Source organism: Macrobrachium rosenbergii, chromosome 10 (assembly GCF_040412425.1).
Source record: "Macrobrachium rosenbergii isolate ZJJX-2024 chromosome 10, ASM4041242v1, whole genome shotgun sequence".
Taxonomy (NCBI): domain Eukaryota; kingdom Metazoa; phylum Arthropoda; class Malacostraca; order Decapoda; family Palaemonidae; genus Macrobrachium; species Macrobrachium rosenbergii.
Window position 1 is genome coordinate 6,641,672 of NC_089750.1, and position 15,473 is coordinate 6,657,144.

Genomic DNA, 15,473 nt, shown 5'->3' on the forward strand with positions numbered 1-15,473 from the left:
CTCTCTTGTTGATTTTGTTGGTGATGACCCAGGTGAAGTATTGTTATGCCCTGTCAGGGAACTGTGTAGCTCTATAAAAAGGACTCGGGATCTCAGACCCGATTGCTGAAGACTTTTTGTTAGCACAGGCCAGAACAAGAATGAAGTGTCCAAGAATACTATCTTCTTTTGGTTACATGAAGTGATTAGACAAGCTTACAGTTTTGCTTCACCTTCAGATGCCAATACAGTGCATGCAGAGCACAAGATGTTAGGAGTCTAGGCCCTACCTGCACTTTCAACTGGCTTCACCATATCACCTTCACATCCTTCTATTTTCGGGACGTTGCCCACAGGTCCTTGGACCCTTTTTCCTTGGGTTTGATGGTGGCTGCTTAACTAGTTGTGTAACTCATCCAGTGCTCCTGGTCGGATAGTTTGTATCTTATGTAAGATGTTGGATATGAAAACAAGTGAATGAGGTGACTGGTCTTCCTCCTTTCTCTCCTCTACCAGCGGTCAGTAAAGAGAATAATTCTATTATATGTTGGAACTGGTTAGATACAGTATTAGATATAGTTTTAGATGTGTGTTCCTACACAGTATAAATCTTTATAGAAGCAGGTCCCTGTCCCCTCTTACAAGGGGGAGAGGAACTGGCAACAAAGAAGATTGTGGCTAACGTAAGTTTTGTTTTCTCCGGCAGTTCTTTGCCATCCTCATCATAATGTAGATATGTATTTACATAGGCTGTTAGCCCAGATGTCTGGCTGTTCAGTAGACTGTGCTCAACAGATCTGAGGCTTACGACTCCTTCCTATGTCCTACCTTTGGCCAGGAAGTGAGCCCAGGTGGGCTGAACCTCCAGACAGTTCTAAGGCTTTCTTATCCTCCCTCCAAGAGTAAGTCTTCCCTACGTTAAGACTAAGGTTTATTCATTATGAATAAATGACAAATTTTAAATTTTTGTATTTTTCATCAACTAACAAACCTTTGGTCTTAACATATACAGCCCACCTCAAGCCACCCCTCATTCTTTCCTGGGCTGGAAGGAAACTGGTTATGATGATGTGTAGCGGGGTAAGGCAGGTCGCGCTGTTTCCTCCAATCCCCTATTAGCTGGCCCCTGTTGCCACCAATTCCTTGTGTTATTTTTAACTGGACTCCAGCAGGCACTAGAGAAGTTCTCTCTATGTTGAGACCGAAGGTTTATGACAAATACAAATTGATTTAAAATTTGTCATGTATCATACAAATTCCTTGTACAAGTCATTTTTGCTCACATAAATAAGCTGTTGTTTTTGCTCACATAAATATGCTGTAGTTGCCACTAAACAGTTTATAGTTAGGTATGAGAAAAAAGACAAGATTCTCATATACAAATATATTTGAGATAAGTAAACAATGTGTGATTGTATATTACATAATGAAAATAAGTTAACCTTTCCCTTATCAAGGATTTGTATTTACAAATTATACACTCTTCTTGCTGGAGAAATAAGCATATATTACAATAATCTATATAAATTCTCCTGCTCATTAATAGTAGGCTTTAGTACAGTATTTAGAAAACACTGGATGCATTGTTATTTTTCGATGTTTATCTCGTCAAGACAGTTCATGAAACTATTTCCTAACAGTATTGGTTCTCTATAAATGATATAGGTTTGAACAATATATATTATTTTAGCAAAATTCAAAGTTTTTGGTGACATGTACACCAAAAGTAAAGAATTGCTATTAAAACTAACTACCATTAGCCATGATTCACATATTGTTACCTGGCTTAATCTGCTGCTTTTAAAATTATTTTCGGTTGAAAATATAACAATGTATATAATACTTACATTATACTAGGAATGATTTTTACATTTAGCTTAAATGACTTGGCATTTTAGTGTTAAAATTCTGTACATATGGTGACCAAGTGAGGCAACTAGAAACAAATTTTGTGCATGAGTATAGCTTTCACACAATACACATGATTCTCATATACAGTTTTAGCGATACAAAAGTGAAGTCACTTGGAAAATGCTGTGTGGTGCTTCTCCGAGGGACAAGTAGAAAAATCCCAGTGAAGATGACAGTTCCACTTTAGATTTGTTCAAGCCAAAGACTTCCGAGGTCCTTATGTTCAAAGTGACCATTTCTTGAGTGCTGCATTACCATGCTTGTTCCAGTCCTCTCTAGTAATTTTGGACTGTGTGAATGCTGGGGATTCAGCTAGGACGCAGGCTCCAATGTAAGCAGCGTGATAACGATAGGGAGAAGCATGAACCTGCAAAATATAGATGGCAGTTTTGTGAGTTATACAGTAGTTAAGAGGAATAATACGCCATAAATATAATTGCTAAATAGGAATAACAGATGATAAACAAAATTAATAATTAATTTATAGGTAACTTTGAATTCTATGAACATGCACTTACCATGTATATGAAAAAATGGAGAAGTGGTATATATACCACAAGTGGTTAAAGTCAAAATGTATTTGAGAGAAATATTGTTTCTGGAATGTTCTGTAATATTTAAACTTTTGGGAAAACTTAGTCTGATGTCAATTTATCTGTGCTAATAATACCTATTACAAGGTTACACACTGTAGATTACAAAATTTGAAATTTGAGCTAAAGCTTTTTAAACGTTACAGAATTATTGTGTGATAGAAATTATTACTCAAGAAAAAAAGTAAAATGCATAGTATGAAGAAACATACAGTTCAGTGAAAAACCCATCTTGAGCAATGATAGATTTTCCACTGAACCAACAAAATGCTATTAACATTTTTCTCTGGAGCAATAATTTTCATATACTATTTAAGAATTATATGTTAAACTAAGTAACACCTGTGAAAAGCAAGGTAGCTTATCAAGTTTACAATTAGTTCTCTAGTGAAAGACAGTTAGTATCTTTAGGGTTTTTAGTGCTGAAAGTCAGTTTATACACTATCCCAAAACATCCACTGAATATAATAATCATATGTATTTAATTTTATAAAACTATCTTCATTATTCTACTACAGTAAAATATTGTATGAAGTTGTGTTTTCACATATATACTGTAAATTGTCTCTTGAAAATGCATACTGCAAATGTCTTTCAAGGCGCAAAGTTCTTGTGACATGAAGGGAAACCCCAACAAGTTTTGGCATGGATGATCTGTACTCGACTGTACACAACAGACAAGCTTAGGTGAGAGCTTGTGGACTTCCACTTATTAAGCAGATTTAAGGCAAATTCAAGAAACTATTTAGGCAACCAACATGCATCAAGTTTTAAACATTCTTAGTGAGACAGCAGGCAGCTGAGATGCAGATCCCAACAAATATTAAAGATGGGGTTGTGGCTCAAATTTATTCCAGAGAAGGCTATTTAGCTAAGGAGCTGAACATCCTTCACTGAAGTAAAGTTCTAGTGAGAGATGGAGAATGGTGTTACAAATCAGTAAAAGGGTCTCGACAATGTTGCTCTCATACAGTGAAGGCCAGGATGTGGAGGTCTTGCACACTACACTCATGATGAAGGTACAGAGAGAGCAAGCAGTTTACTTCATCACAGTCACCACTGCAGTAGTAACCTAATTTTGACAACGCCCATTCTTGCCACATAAAGTGCTACATGCAGCAAAGCTGTCTACTATTCATTAGATACAGATGTCTTTGACTGATCCAACTATGTAAAACCTTTTGGAGAAGTTCAGGAATGCATCCAGAGGCTTAAGCGATGACACTGGCACTGTCAGGATATGTGGCCACAAGTTATAGATTTGACACTATTAGATAAATTTTTGGTCTTCCTTAGTTCCTGACGGTAAGACACATTAGCCATCAATTACTGCAAGAGATCAATGGTAGCAATGACCAAAAGCTGAAGTTTCCACTACAGCACTTTAGAGCAAATGGCAGGGTCAGCTGGGTTGTTGGCCTCTGGAAGTCTGCTATAAAGTTTGCCCCTGAAACAGATTTTGCTTCCTCATAGTTAACATCAAAACTTCCCATTGTGAAGATGTGTGAAGGATTTGGAAATCTCCATTGCTAGTCTGAAGTTTACAAAGGTTGCCTGCTCTTATCAGAACCTATTGGTTGCCACCACTGTCTGTCGACTGGCTGTAGGTGGTTATAACAACAATGACCAATGGCAGGGTCAGTTGGATTGTTGGCCCTGAAACTGCTACAAAGTTCCCACTGGCATCAGAAATTTTGCTTTATCACAGTTAGCATAAAAATTTTCAGTCAGTAAGAGTGAAGGATTTGGAAGTCTTCATTGCAGGCCTGAAGAGTAAATAAAGGTTACCTGCTTCTGTCAGAACCTTTTGGTTGCTACCAATGTCCACTGACTGGCTCTAGCTTCTTGTAATATAATGCTAACCATTCCCTAGGAAGCTTAAAATCTTGTAATATACTGACCATTCCCTAGGAAGCTTAAAATCTTGATTAGTATGTTGGCAGACCTGCAGCAATGTTTGGTTATTGTCATGGATGCCATTTAAGAATACCATGGAAGAACTAGGAGACAGTGGCCTCTACTTGGATTGACTTACTATTCCAGAAGGACGGACAAAAGGATTCCTAACAAGGTTTTTGAGATCTTGAACAGATCTGTAGGTGGAAGGGGAGCAAGTTTTTTTTTTTAGGACATTGCAAGATTTTGGAGCAGAGCTGCCATAATTTCAGGAGGATACAAAATTTCCATTATTAAGTCATTCATTCACCCAAAAGCTAACCAGACCGACAGGAGCAAATAGTAATTCTTTATAGTGCTGGGTGGTAATTCCACCAAGCTGTTGAATGCACCTGTTAAGAAGGTTTTTTAAGTGGCCAAGGCACCAAGCTGGTAACCATGTCATCTACTAACCACCACCCAAGAAATTCGTCTTGACAGTAAAAAAGTGTCAGGGTAGGAGACTACGTGAACTCTCTGAATCAGGAGGCAAGCCTCCTAATCTGCTGAATATCAAGGAAATACCAAACTCAAGGCTCTGCATATCAGCCTCTCCTTGGCATCTGCAGCAATCACAAGGCTGATGCCTTCATTAGTTGCGGATCTCGCATGATGTTAGTGTCTGACTACTTGGATGACTGGTTCTTTTATTGTATAACCTTTCAGGACAATATTAAGATCCTCCATCTCTGCATTCATTGGCCATGAATAGTAGCAAGACCAAGTCTTGTAACAGCATACGATAAGCTGTATGAAAACAAGACAGAGGAATTTACGAAAAGTAAGAGGCAGGAAACAAGCAGTTGCAGTCCAATGAGACTATAAAGAACCCTCAGTAAGCCCACGATTCCAAATGAGGCAAAATGTTAGCTTTGCTTCTTGTTAAAGTTAATTTGCTATTAAAGCAATGATTATTTTCCATACTATTTTGCATCCATACTGAGCGTAGTACATAAGTTCCTAATAGTCATAATTTTGCATCTTATTCAATTTAAAGATAATCTAAATAAAAAGCCAAAACCATGTATAAGCAGCTTTCTTATATTTATGTTTGTTAGCATCTAAAATAAAAAGTTTATTTGTAATCAATATTTTTTGTGGAATGTTTGATTTAGTATGTATCAAAATTAGGAAAATTATGAAATAGTGTAATCACTTGACAAAATTTTCCCCAAAATCAGAATACTGTAATGTCTAGGAAGTTTAAAATTACCAGTACAAGTAACTGGAATTGTGAAATTTTATTTTTGTTCAAAATAAAATGAATAAAAGTATTTATGGTGTTTTTCAGCCCCCTGCTTGACACCCAACACTGAAATTTTTTTTATGAAACCTGTTTGATGACTGCCCTTGAATTAGATCTTCTAGTACAATATGTGCAGTATTACATTACCTAAAGCCGAGAAATATACATATATATTTTTTAGTTTAGAGTACCGAACTAGAATTTCTAAAATATTTAGTCACAGGTATCCTAAATCAACACCCGCCACAACTAAGATACAATACTGACTACTAAAATAAGAGTAGCCAACTTTTCCAGTTATATCCTTCATGACAAAGTAATATCATAGAAAAGTGAGAAATAGTAAAGGCTTTTCTACGTACTGAGAAAAAATTGTTTCAATATACTAAATTTCTCAATAATGAAAACTTAACTCTTCACGGCAGTAGTTTAGCCTTTGTTGTAGTAAAAAAAAAAAAAAATTCAGGCATAATTATGCTCACAGTACAATTCTTTTCTTAAAAATATTTTTTGCTGAGCTAAAATGTTTTGAATTTACATTATGCAAGAGGCTAGCACATCTGTCTTGAGATGTAAAGCACTAATTGGGAAGTAGCCATTCCTGATAAAATAAATGTCTGAAGGAATATAATGCCTCTCCCCCAAGGGAAGACATGAAGAGAACTTTACCTTTGGTCTAATAGCAGGAGGGGTGAGATTGTCAATTTCTGTGGTTAGTCTCTCTACAAGTCCTGGAAGCTGGGTTACTCCACCAGCCAAAAATATACTGCGACTCATCTCCTTACGTATGTCCATGCTGCATTCCTGCAATTAAGAAAAAGTATTTTGAATTCTTACGCTATGGTGCAATTTACTTGCTCCTGAAAATTTGTGAATGTACTTGATACTAAATTTCAGCATATGGTACAAAAATTAGATTCTAATTGTGAATAAAATATCCTTAACTTATAATGTAAATCAACCCAAACCATTGAACCAGTATAGATCAAGAACAGTTACCAGACCACTTTTGATTAAACTCAATATATCTGAGGCTTAGTCTAGGGACTTACCATTATAGCCTTGTGTACTAGTTTATGTATACCAGGATGATCAAGTCCCCAAGCATCTGGATTGAAGAGACCCTCTGTTGCTTGGAAACGACCAAAGTCTAGGGATATAAACCTGGAAAATAAGTTTTTCAAAGTTATTACTTATAACAGTTGAGAGCAGTTGAAATATTCATTACTGTATATAATTAGATTGCACAAATATAAAATAGAATAATACCAGTGGAAGCATGACTTCTTGTTCCAAAGATAGGCAGGACAGGATGTTTTCAAGGGGAAAGTGTGGATACAGATATTGCAAGCTGATAGTCCTCATTTATATTTCCCCAATATTTCTCTCAAAATATTTTAGTTGGGTTTGTATATAGATTCAGTAACCCATCAACTAAACAGAAGCTTCAAGAGTTTGGCCTTCAGATAAGTAACAAAATCTATGATGCAACCAAGACCTTATGGTTTAGCTTCCATTTAAATATTCAAGATATCCCATAGTTAAAAGTATGTCATATCATTTCTAGGCTAAACAATATTATACAAGTATTTTTAAGTTTGATAGTTAACAGCAAAAGACATCATGTCTAAAAACGTAGCAAAGTACAAACTGCCAAAATGAAGCTCATAAAGTATGGTCATCTAAAGGGTTACTGTATACTGTACAGTATTTTGTTTATTTGTTTATGCAAATGAATACAAATTCTTTATGAGAATCTTAGGGGTACAGTATAATACAACAAGCCACCAGTTACAGAACCATAAAATTATAAAATGATTCTCTGTGCAATCAAATGTAAATATAATAGGAATTCACTCAAGATGACCAAATTCTGCCTTGGTCTCTTGAAAATAACAAAATGCTCATATGCTGTAATGTTATTCAAAATTATCTACTAGTTGCATCCTGGTGTTAATTGAAGGTTTTGCTATTAAAGTTATTTAACAGCAAGTAAGTAGTGCAATTAAAAAATTTATGGAGTTTCTGTATACAGTATCTGGATTGCACTGTCTTTTAAGATCAATAGAGAGGGCAAACCCAAAGTACAGTACTGGAATGCACCAACAGAACAGTATGGCCTAGTCTTTTAAATCAAGAGTTAATCCTCACTCGGATATTGCTGATTTGTTTGTATTACCCTTATCTCTTCACATGAACTATATTAGGGATTAAACTTTCTTAATTTTTTAGTGAGAACATATTACTATTGCAATGAACTTACTCATAAGGACAATCTTTCTGGAAGTACTCCGCCAGGGAAACTCCTTTTTCATAGTTGTCTGGGTTATTGGTACAGCGAGCCTTCTCTGTGTTGTAATGGTGAGCACAATAACAGATATTTTCCAGTACCTGAAGAAGTGAATATTTTATGATGAATTAGCAAGCTACACAGGAAAACTAAATTCTTACTGTGGAATTGTGCATCAGCAATTAAAAACCATTCTTACCATTTTGCTTCTACAATTTTTAATGTTAATAACATACCAAACTGCACATGATAAAAGAGGGATTATTTAAATCAATCAAAGAAGATTCACTATGATGTCAATTCTTACCTGTCTGATGATGTAACTCTCAACTTCATTGATAAGAGAGACATTCCTCATGTACAAGAACTGTCTGAGATGATCAAGGATTCTGTAACCTCCATAAGGAACTCGAGATACTCCTCCATCGACGATGTAACCTGACAAGTTAAACACACTAAGTAACATATTGCTATTTCAACTGAAGAGGGGTTGAATATATTGCAGATTAAATTACTAGTCATGCTGACTTATCAAAAGCAAAATTATATAAGGTGTACTGAATAAAGGAGCATTATGTGCACATGGTTACTGTACTTGCTTTTTGATAAACACAAAAAACACTGCATTGGATAACTGTATCTTCAAATTTTCTGTCTTGATGTTTATTAGTGAAAGGTACTTTAGATCAAGATGGTTAATTGTACTTACCATCAATAACAGGAACAATATCCAGTCTATCTCCAATGTCAACTACAATACCAGAAGTAGCATTGTATGCATAGAGTGCCAAAATGGATTGATGGGTAAGGTTGACTGACTTAACACCATACTTATCAAACAGAAGCCTGAGAAGTTCTGCTTGGGTATTGGGATTCAGTACTCTTGGAACAGAAAGTTGAATATTGTAGTTTTTGGGATCCACTTTAAGGTCGGCAAAGGCTTTCTGCAGGAGACTTGAGACCGCACTCAGGTCTACAGAGTACTGCAAAACAAAGAGCCAGGTGTACTTTTAAGAACATTTCAACTCATTTAGAATATGGTAGACTGCTCACAATTATTTTTGCCTGTCATTTGCTCAAAACAATTTTTTTGGTCATAATGAGCAAACTGGTATAATATAGATGGAATAAGAGAAAGATTTTTTTTCATGGCAATTCGTACACAAATCCTTTTCTAAAAGCTTACTATAAATAAAACAGTAAGGGAACCCCACAAGATTTTTCCTGATGATACTTATGGTAGAAAAATAATAGTTGTGCGCATACACATCACAGATGTAATTAACTTGCTACTCACCAACCTACAACTTGCACTGAAAGCTATCTTAATATTCATGTATACGTGACTTTCAACAGTAATAAAGTAAAGTATTTCCAATGGTTAATCTGACGTTCATTCACTCAAGAACAGCATAGGGTCATAATAAGAAAAATCAAGAAATCTCCACATTCCATGCCATTTTCTACATAAAGTAAACATTTGCTCATTAGTTAACTTATTTTAGATGCTGCTGTAAGTTACATGGTACCTGTCACTGCAGAGTTTTCCTTTTACTTCAGAAATACAGTATGCCAAATTGTGTTAGCCTAATGAGATGATATACAATACTGTCCTGTAAAAGGATCTGGAAATGTAAGGGTGAGTCTACACAGTCTGACAGTGTCTAACGGACATGCTTTCTTCTGACATCACAGGCAAGTCATCTACGCTCATTTGCTGTCGGAGACAAACATTTTGCTTATTCGCAAGCCATCCTCTCCGTGGGGCTTATGATACTGTAACTGTCTGCCAGACTCTGCTGGATCATGTACTCGCACCCTAAGAGGCAGTTAGTTAGTGTGGGCTTACCTTTGAAATTTTGTGCGAGGGTCTAACGGGGAAAGAAACTGAGGAAACAGATCGTACATCTGGTGAGAGGGCATCAAAGCCCCAGATCTGACGTCTGCTTTCTCTTTCTGTTGCCACCACTGATGGGAAGAAAACTTGTGGTAGGGTGGCTGAAAGAAGGAGAAAAATTGTGTGAGACTGGAGATTAAGACAATTTATTGCCAAACTAAACACCCATTTTTACAAAACCAAGGTAAAATCATAGAATTAAAGGAAAATGGTTCCATTAAAATGAAGAAAAGATGCATTATAATAACAGGATGCCAAAATTAAGTACAGTGCATTTTCTCCATGTAAAACCTACCTTGTGATGCCAGGACACCAGCTCTGACTGAACAGGAACCCAAATCTATGATAAGTGTATCTCTAAGCATTGTAGGATTGGTAGGTATGGGCCAAGGTTGAACATACTGACTTGCAAAGTCCTCTACCGTATGGGTTTCCAGAGCACGTCGCCATCTCTCTGCCTCCTGCTTTGAACTGCATCTCACGACCACATAATGGCCCTTCTGCAGTGAACAAAGCTTTCATGAGTACTGAGTACTGTACTGGGAATAACGTGGATTCCACCGCTCATCATAACATACATCCAACAGGGCACAGTTTCATATCAGACAGATTAATAAGAACATGTCTATGGTCAATGGGACTGTCAAAAGTTTTTAAGTAAATATTCCTTAAACATATTAATGTGACAATAATAATACCATGATATGAATTAAATTTTACACTCATGAAAGAAACCATCATACCCAGTGATGCAGACATACATAACTGTTCTATAAAACAATTGGGATTAGAACAAAAAAATATGAAATTTAAAAAATAGAGAAAGTACTGGATAGTAAAGAATAAAAATATGACAGACAGCAACAGACCCCAAAGTAAACTTACCCCATCATCAATGCCGATCATGGCCCCAGCTTTAGAGTCCCTGCTCTGTGGCCACCAAGACAAAGAAGACGAGATTGGTTAGTAAAGTGAATAAGCGGACACTTTAATTGACAACTGAGGCAGTTGCACAACAAACACAACACGTTTTTACATAAACAGAGACATGTTTCAGAAAGAGAGAATTCAAACAATAACAAGTTGCATGTATAAGATCCACTAATTAAGATGAGCTTTAATAGGAATTTATTTTCATTCGGTTTATCAACTTTAGCAGATAGTTTTGCAGAAGAGAAATTTTTACAGAAATTCAGGTACATAGACAATTTAAATGCTTATGAAATTAAAACAGTCATGCGAACTACTTTCAGAAACGTTTCCAAACTTGTCTGGCACTTGCTAAAGAACTGAAATTTCTTGTGCACAGTAAAAAGATTTTAGGATAAATATATTGCGCAAATGGATAAACAATGTAGAAAAGTGCAAATACATGCAACACTCACAGAAATAATAGTATGTGATGGAAAAACATTAAGAATAACAGACAGTCATGCCCGAAGCGCTACTGTACTACAATACTGTATAGAGATGGCAAGAGGAGCTAACCACATGATCATGAAAATGATTTGAAGGTTCATGAAAATAACGAGGCAAAAAACTAATTGCTGTATCTACAGAATTACAAAATACAGTACAAATAATAAGGTACAAAAATGCTTAACTATTAGGTGGTAATTTTAGATATGCTGCTGTAATACTTGGACAACTTGTATTCTGTGTTTCTAGCCTTGATCTGTTTTCATTTGATGTGTAGGGGTTCCAAGGGAAGGCTGGCTTTCCAAGGTTTTCAATGTAATTTAGTGTTTAGTGTTGGAAGGTTATGAATATCGTAAAAGGGATACCCTAGTTAAGCGTACAATCCGCACTCAACATGGAGACTCATATAATATAAAAATCTGTAATGAAAAAACAATACAACCAGAGGGCTGGAGAGAAAACTAAGCTACTGTGAATGAAAATGAAGAGGTAAAATCCAAATGTTCCATAAAGCTGGACCCAGTGAAGTTGAGACATCAAGGTCCTAAGCACTTATTCTACATGAAATTTTTTCTAAGTAAGAGCACCACAATAAGAAAAACAACCCTGCAGTATTTCTTACCCACATAAATACTGTACATTCCATGAACAACCAAAATAATTCCTTTAAAATATGTATGCAGGTTCAGTGCAAGGAAAACTATGCCCAAACAGCATTAAGCACTCAATAATGAAATCCGTGCACTAATCAGAAGTCATTCTATACTACAAAGGAAGATTACCAACCAAGTAAACTTACTGTTACTGTAAATAAACTCACCCCATCATCAACGCCGACCATGCTAGGCTCCATGCACTCCACTTTACCACCCATAAGGGTCATCTTCATACTGGCTTTGTCTGCTTGTGGGTTCTGGTAGTGGGGAAGAAAACAATTTAATGATGGTCATGATTCACAGTAAAATGATAAATTCAGTTCCATTAGGTCATCTTTTTATTAGGTTCTAAAAGAATTTTTCCTTCTTGACACAAAAAACCTTCATCTCATGAATTTGTACTTATGCATGAAGATTAAAATTTTGAAATCATTCATACTCGGAATGTTCTCTGTCACTTAAATGTAGTACTGTACAAACTACAGACAAATTTCTGTAGTAGTCTATTCAATGATAATGTTCACAATACAGTACTATAATTTGAAAAGATATGAGCCAAAGTGAGATTTTGCATGAATTCCTGGCATCAGTATATAGTTCAAATGTAGAATATGCATTTACTACTCTTATTTACTCTACAGTTTAATGCAAACTGTCTGTTTATCATTAAATGGTGCCACAGTAATATGATACCTATGTTTAATTTACAGTACTATGATACCTATGTTTAATTTACAATGTTAAATTTACCTTCAATGCATTTGTCAAACTATTTTTCTTGTGTTTATTTAGTAAGTACGCACTTCTGTCATGAGAGAAGTGGTCTCTAACTGCAATAAAATTTTGTTGAAAACCACCAATGTCACTAGCATAAAAATTGTGTGAATAAAGATACGTAATATAAACTGATTATTAGTAATTTAGTAAGGACAATTCATTTCACTTCAATTTGTTTTTTACCTGATAATAATAAAGAACACCATCTTTTGCCACAAAGTAACGTCTCTTCCAAGCATTCCAAAAAGTGGCTTTCTTTCTTCCAGATGGAAGTTTCTCCAGGTACCCTTCAATGTTGATATAAGTTGTACCTTGACTATGGTGCTTAGGAGCATCTGGTACATAATACAGACGCTTCAGTAGAGGCCGCTAAAAGGAAAATAGGAGTTACTTACATTTTTAAAGAAACCAAAGGCCTAATACTTATGTACATTATAAAAATCAACAAAAATATCTTTCAATGATTTCAATTCCAATTTTCTTGAAGATTCAGTTTTTCTCATATCCCTTTAGACTACTCAAGAAGCAAGAGCTTGTACCACTTCAGGGGGGCTTCAATATGAAAGCATTCTTATTTCACTTATTCACTTACTGGATTCCATCCTGTGGTTGAGGGAGGTTTGCTCATCAACTCTCTAAGTTCCTCATCCACCTTTTTGAACTGACTGTAGATGGGTTCAACTGGCTCATCAGGATCGACGGGCCTACTGTTTTCGATGTTTGAACTGTGGAGATTCTCTACTGAACCATTTGCAGAATTGAGGCTGTTTGTGCTGCTTGTCTTTTCTATAGAACTGGCTACAGAGGAGTTTGAGATGGAGGATTTGCGGCTGAGATTCCCATTTGTGGTGCCGTTACCATTGGTCTCTGCTCTGTTGTTGTTAGTTTTGCCGGTCTCAAACTGGTTTCGGAGGGCTTTAACGGATGGCAGGAACTTTTTGACTTTGGAAGGACTTGTTAAGGTGTCATTACCACTGGAAGTCCAGTTCTTGATATCAACCTGAAAGAAAACATTCTAATTTAAAGAAATCTGTATTTCATACAAGTTTATTTAAACACAACACCTGAAATGCAGATTTTCATTATAAAAAATAAACTAAAAATGCTATGACAAAACACCTCATTAATATAAATATCTGTTTTACTCTTACAGTACATGATACATGAAAACACTAAGATGTATTTGTCTGCCCATGTGTGTAGAAATATTTTAGCATATTTTAGCATTGATCTTGTAAAATTATTTATTATTAATAATAATAATAATAATAATAATAATAATAATAATAATCATCATCATCATCATCATGATTATGACCAGATATACTTAAAAATTACCAGTATAATTATATAGTCATTTCAAAAGATCAACTCTGATGTACTTAGTTAACAGTTGAGACAAGCAAATTTTGCAAGGAATATAAAAAAAAGCAAAAAAACACAAGCACTGCAATATGCAAGTGGGATTAATATCATCCACAGTTGTGCTCCTCTTGTACCAAATATATTCAAGAAGCCATCTTAGTATGGGTGTTGCAGCTGCATCTTATTAAGATTCACCTCTTGCAACATGACAGTTACATTAACCTAACCTTAAAGTCTGCCAATTCCGGCTTTGCTAGAAGAGAAAAAAAAACTTGCACAATTCAAGTCTCAAAGACTACTAAGCAGGATATCTCCTGCCAAAAATAGTTTCATGTAAATTAGCCTCATGAAAATTCAAAAACAAATTTTCAACACACAGTAGACAGGTTTGACAGTGCATAACCTTGTTAAAATGTATAATTTATTTACACGAGGAACTGGAAAATATATAAGAAACTAATATCAGAGCAGTTCAAGATCTGTTTCCATGGAGAACGTCACTCCTTGTGACTTGGTCTTGGCTAAGTCGTCCACCCACAACAGCAGATAAGTGACGACTGCATCCACTTTCCCTGCCCACACCAGCCTGGATCAGGTAAGAAATGTTACCCCTGAGCATCTTTCATTAGCAAAAACAAACAAAGTCTATCTATTCGTCTAACTGCTCCATGTCTCTCGTTTGTTAGAGTGCTGTTCCAACTTCGCTATGACAAACATGTAAATCTAAACCCAAACCACTCATTTTCCACTATGCTGTAATATATGCAGAGGGCAAGAACTTGAAGAAAGTTATCCTATCATATGTAAGCGACAATCAAGGAGGTTACTGATAAGGTAACATATAGAAATAATGTTCATATTTTTATCATTCTGCAGAGGGCAACATCTTTGATTTTTAAGAACAACCTCTGGAAACTTGGATAATTTTTCTAAGACGCAGCACTCTGAAAAAAAAAAAAAAGTTGACAAAACCCCACAGAAGTGGTATTTATAGCCGTACAGTTCCATGGACAGCCCACATACAATCATCCCACACACGTGGTCAGACTACTTCTTTACCTTATATTCGTAAATAATTTACAGTTAACGCACTGCCCAACACGACAACTTCTTGCAGATGCTTGTACAATACCTGCTTGGAAGAATTTTTAAAAATTCGTGTATTGGGTTCTCTTAACTGAAAAGGCCTATTACTAAATGCGCTTCTCCTCCTACAAAGTCTGACTGTAGCTATATTGCATTCACATTCTATTTACTTAGAGTAAATACTTCCTTTCAAAATACCGAGGGTTATCAGGTTTGTAGCTATATTGCGTTCACATTCTATTTACTTATTCAGAGTAAATACTTCCTTTCCAAAATACCGAGGGTTATCAGATTTATATTTAACCTACAATAGAAGTTC

At 35.7% G+C, this 15,473-nt stretch overlaps 1 protein-coding gene across 14 annotated transcripts in view; it reads right to left on the reverse strand.

Moving 5' to 3' along the window:
- Positions 1–1,348: 1,348 nt before the first annotated feature.
- LOC136842464 (uncharacterized) overlaps positions 1,349–15,473 on the reverse strand; it is a 764,342-nt gene continuing 750,217 nt past the window's right edge. For 8 of the 14 annotated variants that reach the window (XM_067109829.1, XM_067109826.1, XM_067109827.1 and 5 more), the window contains 12 exons: positions 13,296–13,703; positions 12,887–13,072; positions 12,091–12,183; positions 10,737–10,781; positions 10,147–10,351; positions 9,804–9,952; positions 8,664–8,937; positions 8,262–8,392; positions 7,928–8,055; positions 6,717–6,828; positions 6,334–6,468; positions 1,349–2,257 (listed from right to left, as the gene is read on the reverse strand). In XM_067109829.1, the coding sequence (XP_066965930.1) occupies positions 2,114–2,257; positions 6,334–6,468; positions 6,717–6,828; positions 7,928–8,055; positions 8,262–8,392; positions 8,664–8,937; positions 9,804–9,952; positions 10,147–10,351; positions 10,737–10,781; positions 12,091–12,183; positions 12,887–13,072; positions 13,296–13,703 (2,010 nt within the window). In that variant the 3' untranslated portion in view covers positions 1,349–2,113. The remainder of the gene's footprint in view (positions 2,258–6,333; positions 6,469–6,716; positions 6,829–7,927; positions 8,056–8,261; positions 8,393–8,663; positions 8,938–9,803; positions 9,953–10,146; positions 10,352–10,736; positions 10,782–12,090; positions 12,184–12,886; positions 13,073–13,295; positions 13,704–15,473) is intronic. The other 6 variants (XM_067109832.1, XM_067109831.1, XM_067109830.1 and 3 more) reach the window with 1 other exon arrangement.